Source organism: Cydia fagiglandana, chromosome 11 (assembly GCF_963556715.1).
Source record: "Cydia fagiglandana chromosome 11, ilCydFagi1.1, whole genome shotgun sequence".
Taxonomy (NCBI): Eukaryota; Metazoa; Arthropoda; class Insecta; order Lepidoptera; family Tortricidae; genus Cydia; species Cydia fagiglandana.
The window spans coordinates 10,773,079-10,782,596 of NC_085942.1; the positions used below are offsets into that span (position 1 = coordinate 10,773,079).

Genomic DNA, 9,518 nt, shown 5'->3' on the forward strand with positions numbered 1-9,518 from the left:
CTGGGAACCGTAATAACCTATTGAAAGCTGTCACTTGGTAAGTTGGTATATTTTTAAAGAGGCCTAGAAAATGCACCTACTTAATCATCAACCCCTTAATTATAGACGAGCTATAAACCTCAATTAGCTAATAATCCTTTGTCATTTTGCCTTATGTATTTGCAAGAAAGGGATAAAACATAATTTAACTAAGGCATCAGGCCCATATGAATAAGGGGGGTTAGTCTTTACAGAAAGAATAACAAGTCAGCTAGCTGCGCTTTTGCATAGCGCATGCGTTATAAACGTCATTGATTCGTGTGTCTCATAAAAATATCATGAAAATGTAACTTATTTCAGCATTCAGCTGATGCAATAACATATTACGAGCTGTAAAGTTATTTTGATAATGATAATTCAAGAGAAAAGTGGATTTTGTCATCGTCACATACATTTACAGTTTTTTAAAGGAAGAGATGGAGCAATTGCCAGATGTTCTATACAATAGGGAGCTTGAAGATAGTAAGTTATTCTTACAAGAATTGTCCAATTTTTTTTTAATTGTTATGTAAGTATTTTTTGTTATATCCTACCTATGTCTCCATTTCGATGTACCGATATACATGTATGGTTGAATGACGGGCTGGGACTGAAAGATGGATGTAATGTGCTGTAATGTAATGTGCTATTTTTAACTTATATATAAGTAGGACATTTTCCTAATAGTTCTATCCTAATGGACCCCGCGGGGTCCGGTTGGCAACCTAATCCCAGGAATTGGCGCAGGCGCTAGGATTTAACAACTAGGATTTAGCAACTAAAGTCCGTAAAGATATTCGATTTTCACACTATGTTTTCCTCATGACTAGAGAACAAAATAGATTATTAAGCAAGTCACTTATTAAGTAAGTCACACTACTGTACGAGTACACCTAGGTATATAAATTAGAAACTGAAATGTATGATTGTAATAGGTATATAGATAATAAAGAGTGATTACAAGCGTGGATCCGGTCTTGCGGCGCGATTCGGGAAATGAATAAGAGAGTCACTAGATATGAAATAGTAAAGATATGTGCTGTTCCACATCAAAAGGTACCATTGCCCCGGTTGAATATTGGAGCGGCGTTAATAATAGCGTAAGCGCCAGCCGCCACAAGGTACCTTTTGCCGTGGAACGTCACATATCTTTACTATTTTATATCTAGTTCATTTCTCGAATCGCGCCGTTGGTCACTGGACTAGATCGGACATCATTTTCAGTATATGGTGTTTTTCTTCATCATAATTATAATTTCAGTTAAAAGACGTCCACTACTTGACTGGATATTTTTCTTTATACCTTACACGTAAACTCCGAAAGTAGGTACCTATTTTATACAGCTGTTAGCAACATCCATTCATGCAATCTCACTTCAGAGATAAGTCCTACGTCAGATCAGCTGTTGTAGATAAACATTCTCACTCTCAATCCACAACCCACTTATTGCATAAACTGACACCAACACATCTGTTGTTATAATTAGGTACGTCAAACTGTCCACACTTAGCAAACCGAATACTGTTTTATATAATCTACATTGTAAAATAATAGATCCTATTAAAAAACCCCTAGCTAAATGAAATACTTTAGTTTAGAATGAGCGGAGGTATTTTCAGTAGGGACTTACAACATGTGTGCATGTTTATCGAGCTGGTACGGAAATAGCTCTGTGTTTTGTGATGATATTAACGCGCTGGAGTGTAGTCGATTTTAGTAGTAGGTACTTACGTGCAGTGATAGACCGTTGTGCATTATTCGTTTGTTTTGCTGATAATGTTGTAGTGTAAATATTTTCTAAAAGCACCACTTAATAGTTGTTTACATTCCCTAAATGATGCCCTGATTAAAACGCTCACGGTTTTGGTAAGAATGCTTCTCGTATTAAACACTTTAGTGGTTTGATGTTTCAAACATTTTGAACGAACCGTAATTCTGTGGTTGTAGGTATTGCTTTTTGTTTGAAGTAGAATGCCACTAATAGTGTCTCTCTTGTAAATTATATGATTAATTATTATTCAAAACTGATGATCACACAATTATACTGTTTTCTTTTCAAACCCGCGATATGTAAATACTGAACGCCGGTCAGGAATGATAGAGCAAAGAGGACATTCTACAAAGTTTTAACCATGTCTTTTCTTAAAGATCTCCGTCTATGTCTATGTGTACTCCTCAAGACTAAGAGAACACAAAATACGATTTGATTGCGTTTTTGTCTCGGGGTTCCTACAGTCTTTGAGATATCCGCGACAAAAACGACAGATTAGTTCCATGTTAGCATATTATTATCAACGAAATAAAGACATTACTTACAGTGTTCGAAATCTAAACTTAACTGTACAGATACATATTGATGGCAGTTGAATCGCTCTAACACTCACAGTACCATTCCATAAAATTATAGGTTCCTGACTAATCCCGTGATGCGTGCAATGTGTTCGACAACGATGGGTGCCTTGCTGACGTTGGCGTATTTCTTACACTGCGAAGGTGCTGCGCCGGCGCCAGCTCTCAACGACCGGCCTATCATCGGAGTGTTGGCTCAGGAACAACACTACAAGTTCTGGGATAAGTATCCCGAGGACTACACTAGCTACATCGCGGCATCGTACGTTAAAGCTTTGGAGGCGTCCGGCGCAAGAGTTGTGCCTATAATGTACGTGAATATTTATATTTTATTGAACCTTTCTGTGGGTTTTGTGAGTTCTTTAAGATCAAGTAAAAAGTTTATGAGCATTGCATTAATTGGTAGTCTCGATCAAAATGTGCACCAAGATCTAAGCGGGACGGACTTATTATTTGTAGCTACCTACTAAGAAGGAAATGATTAAAATTAAAGACTTGATAGGTACTTATCTTAAGATTTATTGCAAAATAAATTAGCAACTATTTCTTGCAAAGATAATATGCAACATGATAATTTTTCGCGAAAACTTTATAAGACATAATACGTACTTATAATTTTGTCATTAACTAATTACTTTACTTTGATCCCTACCACTTATACGGAATATTTACTTTTTATGAAATGTTTATTTTGTTTCAGGATCGGGAAAGACCGTACTTATTATAAAGATATTATAGGCAAATTAAATGGGTAAGTTTTGTTACTTAATCCTTATATTTATCTAATAGTCAACAGTAGAAATATCTACGTTTCTATAACCTATTGAATACAATGCAATAAAACATGACCTTAACAAATTATAGTCCGTATTTATTTCTCCAAAAGAATATTACAATTCACTTACATAGAGAAATATAAACAAACACATTAACACAATAGAATCACTCTATTGATAAGTGAAAACCGCATGAATATCCATTCACTAGTTTTCGAGTTTATCGCGAACATGCATACTGTGAGGAATGGAACGTTTCCCCGCTCTATGTCATAGACTACGCCGGCTGTCTTGTCTTTGTTACCAAACATAACTGAAAACTATGTGATAAAAACAAGACAGCCGGCGTAGTCTATGACAGAGCGGGGAAACGTTCCATTCCTGACTCATACAAACAGACAGAGGCGGCGGGGGACTTTGTTTTGTAAGATTTATAGATAGAATGGTATTAGTAGCTATACTTGGTCAAGCAGATCTTGTCAGTAGAAAAAGGCGGCAAATTTGAAAAATGTAGGCGCGAAGGGATATCGTCCCATAGAAAATTTGAATTTCGCGCCTTTTTTTACTGACAAGAGTTGCTTGACCGTCTATATATTTTCCCGTTTGGTCAAAGTTATATAGCTGGTCAAGCAAATCTTGTCAGTAAAAAAAGGCGCGAAATTCAAATTTTCTATGGGACGATATACCTTCGCGCCTACATTTTTGAAATTTGCCGCCTTTTTCTACTGACAAGATCTACTTGACCAAGTATAATTATTTTCCAGCGTCCTTTTCCCTGGCGGAGCAACTTTCTTCAACCAATCCAACGGTTTCGCGGACGCAGGCCAACACATCTACGAGTTGGCCATCGAAATCAACGAGGCCGGGGACTATTTCCCCATCTTCGGCACCTGTCTTGGCTTCGAGCTAATCATCATACTGGCTTCCGGTCGAGGGCCTGTAGAGAATAGGGTCACTTGCCATTCTTTTGGGAATAGTCCTCTTAATTTTACTAGTGGTAAGTTTTTCTATCTTCGGCACCGGTCTATGGTTCCGACCTTCTTTTTAGGGTTCCGTACCCAAAGGGTAAAACGGGACCCTATTACTAAGACTTCTCTGTCCGTCCGTCCGTCCGTCCGTCTGTCACCAGGCTGTATCTCACGAACCGTGATAGCTAGACAGTTGAAATTTTCACAGATGATGTATTTCTGTTGCCGCTATAACAACAAATACTAAAAACAGAATAAAATAAAGATTTAAATGGGGCTCCCATACAACAAACGTGATTTTTGATCAAAGTTAAGCAACGTCGGGAGTGGTCAGTACTTGGATGGGTGACCGTTTTATTTTTTGCTTTTTTTTGTTTTTTTTTTTTGCAGTATGGTACGGAACCCTTCGTGCGCGAGTCCGATTCGCACTTGCCCGGTTTTTTAGGGTTCCGTACCCAAAGGGTAAAACGGGACCCTATTACTAAGACTTTTAGGGTTCCGTACCCAAAGGGTAAAACGGGACCCTATTACTAAGACTTTTAGGGTTCCGTACCCAAAGGGTAAAACGGGACCCTATTACTAAGACTTCGCTGTCCGTCCGTCCGTCCGTCCATCAGTCCGTCCGTCCGTCCGTCCGTCCGTCCGTCTGTCACCAGGCTGTATCTCACGAACCGTGATAGCTAGACAGTTGAGATTTTCACAGATGATGTATTTCTGTTGCCGCTATAACAACAAATACTAAAAACAGAATAAAATAAAGATTTAAATGGGGCTCCCATACAACAAACGTGATTTTTGACCAAAGTTAAGCAACGTCGGGAGTGGTCAGTACTTGGATGGGTGACCGTTTTTTTTTTGCTTTTTTTTGTTTTTTTTTTGCATTATGGTACCGAACACTTTGTGCGCGAGTCCAACTAGCACTTGCCCGGTTTTTTTATTAATCTAAAGCCCCCTCCACACTCGTGCGCGAATCGCGGCGCGAAGCCGCGAACGCAAGTGTGGCGTCGATGTTCGCAGACAGCGAAATCGACTCCACACTCGCGTTCGCGGCTTCGCCCGCGATTCACGCGCATAGTCTGGAGCGGGCTTAAGCTTATGTTTAAACTTTTATAATCCGTAGACGGCTCGAAAGTATTTATAAATAAAGAACAGGGTCACTTGCCACTGTTATAATAACTTATAACCGACATTGCGACTAGATTTCTAGGGAGACTAGTCTTTTTTGAGAATTTTTGAAAACGGCTGGGTCGATATGAAAATAAGTAAGAATGATGTCTCTCTATACTATTTTTCTGTATGAGTGTTCATTATCTCTAGGTAACGAGACATGAGTAAAGCCTTAATAGGTATATTTTATTTTTCTGTATTTTTTTAGATTTCCGCAACAGCAAGATGTACCAGAGCGCTGACGAGGACATCATCAATATATTGTCCCGCGAAGACATCACAGCCAATCATCATCAATTTTGCATCGTGGATGAGGTAAGTTTTTTTTTACAATTCCGCGTATTCGATAGCTGTCTGCATGAGTCGCGAAAAAAGTGCCTTAAATCCAAATAACTTGTTCATTCAAGGCTAATAGTTGAAAATCCGAATTTTAAAATAATGCTTTTATTTCGCACCAATAATACAAGTGCACCCCGCGGTATTTTTAATCAAATATTATTTTAGTTAGTGCTACGCTTCGTAGAAAACTTTTAAGAAATTAAGGAAGAGAGAAAATAAGTACTCTATGCATTCTTTACAGTTTCTACGAAATCCTTTTTTCAGTATTTTTTTTTTCAATTTATTTTTCATTATGAGAATTTAAGATTAACAGTTTACAGGACTGTAAATCTAATAATTCCTAGTAATAATACCTAAATACGGGGGGTCTCAACGCCAATTACAACTTTGTTCTTTTCGGTGTCGATACCCTCGGTCCGAGGGGCCCAGGAACTCAGGGCTATAACCGCGAAAATTGAAGTTCGCAAATTGCGGGGATTTTCCTAAGTCACTCTAATTACGCCTTCGTTGGAGTAAAAGAGAAAGATCCCCGCAATTTGCGAATTTCGGTTTTTGCGGTAGCCGCTCAGAGTTTGTTTGCGATTTGGCCAAACGGCTGGTTGATGTCACTGGGGACAACATATAATCCAGCGAGGAAATGCTGCCCTCTTTAGATATAGATTTTTAGTTCCTAGACACAGACATAGATCGATGTATTTAAACAGGAGCAGTACACAAACTTTCAAAATCTGATTTTAATCTGATATTGATATGATATGATTCATTCACCTTGCTTGCGTGTTGCGTTACATTTATCTTTCACCTTGCTTGCTGTCATATACAAATTACACTTGTTACTACACGCACTTATTGACTATAAGTAATTTAAATATGATTTCAGAATCTGAAGTCTCACAACTTGACCAAAGACTGGCGCGTCACGGCACACAGCAATGACGCCAATGGACTGAAATTTATAGCTAGCGTTGAACATAATAGGTAAGTACCTATTTTCCAAAAGGATTCATGTGCGATGTGCTATGTGTGCGAAGTACAGTCAACATCAGATAGTGATGGCCAACGTAGCCAAATATATCGGAACTATCATTATTTCTATACTTAATAACAAAATTGTGTTACGTCATTTTTGGCCACTTGACCGTCACTTCTTATGCTGACTGATGCGATCTAGAATAAATGTTTTTACTACTACATTGAGTCAAAAAAATATGTTTTCAGGTATCCGTTTTACGGCGTCCAGTTTCATCCAGAAAAGATCTTCGAGTGGAAACAAACCAGGACTTACCCTCATACTTTTAATGCGATCAAAGCGAATCGTCATTTCATGGATTTCTTTGTGAACGAGTGCAGGAAGAACCACCATTCGTTTGTTGATGCGGAAGAAGAAAATAAGTGCCTTATTTATAACTATAATACACATTTTACCGGCGCTGAAGGAGGCGCATACGAACAGTGTTATTTCTTTGAGCCCAGAAATACTGGAGAAAGTAAAGAAAATTATACGGTTGTTGCAGTTTAACTAGGAGAAGGTGTGAACGTAATTATTAATAATTAATCGAAGTATTAGCTATGTGTATTGAATATTTCAATACTAGACATAATTAATTAGTTTTTAATGATTAAGTTCTTTATTGTGCTTGTTCCTTATTGTGTAATAACTGTAATAAGGAAAAATAGAGCAAACAAGTGACACACTGGTACCCACTCGGCTGTAAGCGCAAAACCGGCAAACAAATAACCAGATGGGAAGATGACATGCAGCTTACTCTAGGACCCCACTGGACCAGAGTCGCCTTGGATAAACAGCATTGGAGAGAGTTGGAAGAGGCCTATGCCGACAGGCACACCACATTAAGAGACATTCTATAATATAAACAATGTACATCCACAAACTAAATATCGAATATGTATTTACAAGTTTCTCTTATTAGGCCAAGCAATAAGAAGTTATAGAGGGAAATGCTAGGAACACAATTTTTGACTACGTAACTTTGTTTGGACTAGTTAGGAGGTGAACATATCAAAAGTCCCCGGCCGTAGCCCCGGTGCTGGGGGGTAGAGGGGGGAAAGAAGGTCTCATTTTTCGGTTTTTCACTTATATCTTGGAAATTTTGCGTCTTAGCGACATGACTACTAAGACAAACCAAAAGCTGATAAAATTTGTTACAAGTTTTATTCAGTCAAGTTTTTCGATATCTTGAATAGTTTTTGAGATATCCGCTCTTGAAAGTTTATTTAGGGCTTTCAATTTTATCTTGATATCTACATTAGTGACGCTGCTAGACCGTGTTTGGTATCATTTTGGTATAAATCGGGGGTGCTGAATTCAGTTTTGGTATCACATTGACACCATTCCTAAGAAAAAACATATAAACTTTAAACAAATACCTTTTTTTTTAAATTCCTCTTCACGCTTAAACCGCTCAACATCAACATCAACATCAACATTTATTCAGCAAATAGGCCACAAGGGCACTTTTACACGTCAACATTGAATTTACATAAAAGCAAAAATAATAACATCAACAATTTTATAAAATAAAACTAACAATTCAATCTAACGTATTACAATTACTAAGAGATGTATATGGTCTCTTAATGTCGAATTACATACAAAATACAGATAAAAAAACACACACAAAAAAAATCTATAATATTTAGAGGTGTAAATGTCTCTAGGTGTCAGAACTATAAGATTATATAGTTTATCAAGTTATCCTTAGAGATGTATAGGGTCTCCAAGAGTCAATATCCTGTATAATTAATACATTCATTAAAAGAAAAGAAACATACGAGAACAGAATGAGGCGTCTCACTGTAATTAATTAATAAAAGTTACTAAGTATAATAGCTCGTGTTAGCTTAACAGACCAGTCTCCACAAACAGCACCCGTTCACGAGTATGACGCGTATCTCAGCCATCGCCTCCCTCAACCTTCATTCGGGAAAGTGGCGACCCGATCAACAACGCCACCGTAAGCAAAGACTTTTAAGCGAGCATGACATGTTCAAGCTACCGGCCTATATTAATATTAAAATAGTAATAACATGTAGCTGTAAGACACGGCATTTTGTGCTCATATGTTACATAAAAAGACAGTAATATAGCTTCACATAATTACTAGCCTAAGTTGACTTAGAGATGTAAAGGTCTCTAAGTGTCAGAAACATTAAAAATATAGGTAAGTATGTACAATCAAAAATAATAATCAAATAAATAAATATGTACTTAGAGATGTATAAGGTCTCCAAGTGTCCAAAACTAAAATTAAATTAAACAATATAATCAAGCGAGAACATCATTGTCTCATGTGTCAATTCTACTGGACACTAGCATATTTAATTCACAATGTAAAAAAAAAAAAACAATATTTATTTAATTCTTATTATACTAATGAAATCAAGCTACCGGCTTAAAAGCATCTCTATCGTTTATAAAATCATTTACAGTGTAGTACGCCTTACGTAACAAGGAGTGCTTAATGTGCGACTTAAATTTGTGAAGTGGTAAATTCGCTACATCAGTGGGGACTTTGTTATAAAAACGTGTACAGTTCCCGACGAAAGACGTACTAACCTTACGGAGGCGGTGGGCGGGCACAGCAAGTTTATGTTTGTTTCTAGTGTTATAGTTATGGATATCACTGTTAACCTTGAATTCGTGGATGTTTTTCCGAACATACATAATATTCTCTAGTATGTATTGAGATGCAACGGTAAGAACGTTAACTTCTTTGAATTTCTCTCTTAGGGATACTCGAGCGCCCAGTCCATAGATGGAACGTACAGCTCGTTTTTGCAGCACAAATATTGTCTGAATATCTGCCGCTTTTCCCCACAACAGAATTCCATAAGACATAACACTATGGAAGTAACTAAAGTATACCAGCCTGGCCGTCT

General features: G+C 37.5%; 1 protein-coding gene across 2 annotated transcripts; it reads left to right on the top strand.

Moving 5' to 3' along the window:
- The first annotated feature begins 322 nt into the window (after window positions 1-322).
- LOC134668938 (gamma-glutamyl hydrolase A-like) lies at window positions 323-7,601 on the top strand. 2 transcript variants are annotated; one of them, XM_063526446.1, is made up of 7 exons: window positions 323-501; window positions 2,427-2,678; window positions 3,069-3,119; window positions 3,909-4,141; window positions 5,488-5,594; window positions 6,499-6,596; window positions 6,837-7,601. In XM_063526446.1, the coding sequence occupies exons 2-7, from the start codon at window positions 2,446-2,448 to the stop codon at window positions 7,135-7,137; spliced, it is 1,023 nt and encodes a 340-aa protein (XP_063382516.1). In that variant the 5' UTR covers window positions 323-501; window positions 2,427-2,445; the 3' UTR covers window positions 7,138-7,601. The 2 variants fall into 2 exon arrangements, with proteins under 2 accessions (XP_063382516.1, XP_063382514.1); XM_063526444.1 differs by lacking the exon at window positions 323-501 and adding an exon at window positions 1,783-1,885.
- Window positions 7,602-9,518: the final 1,917 nt, after the last annotated feature.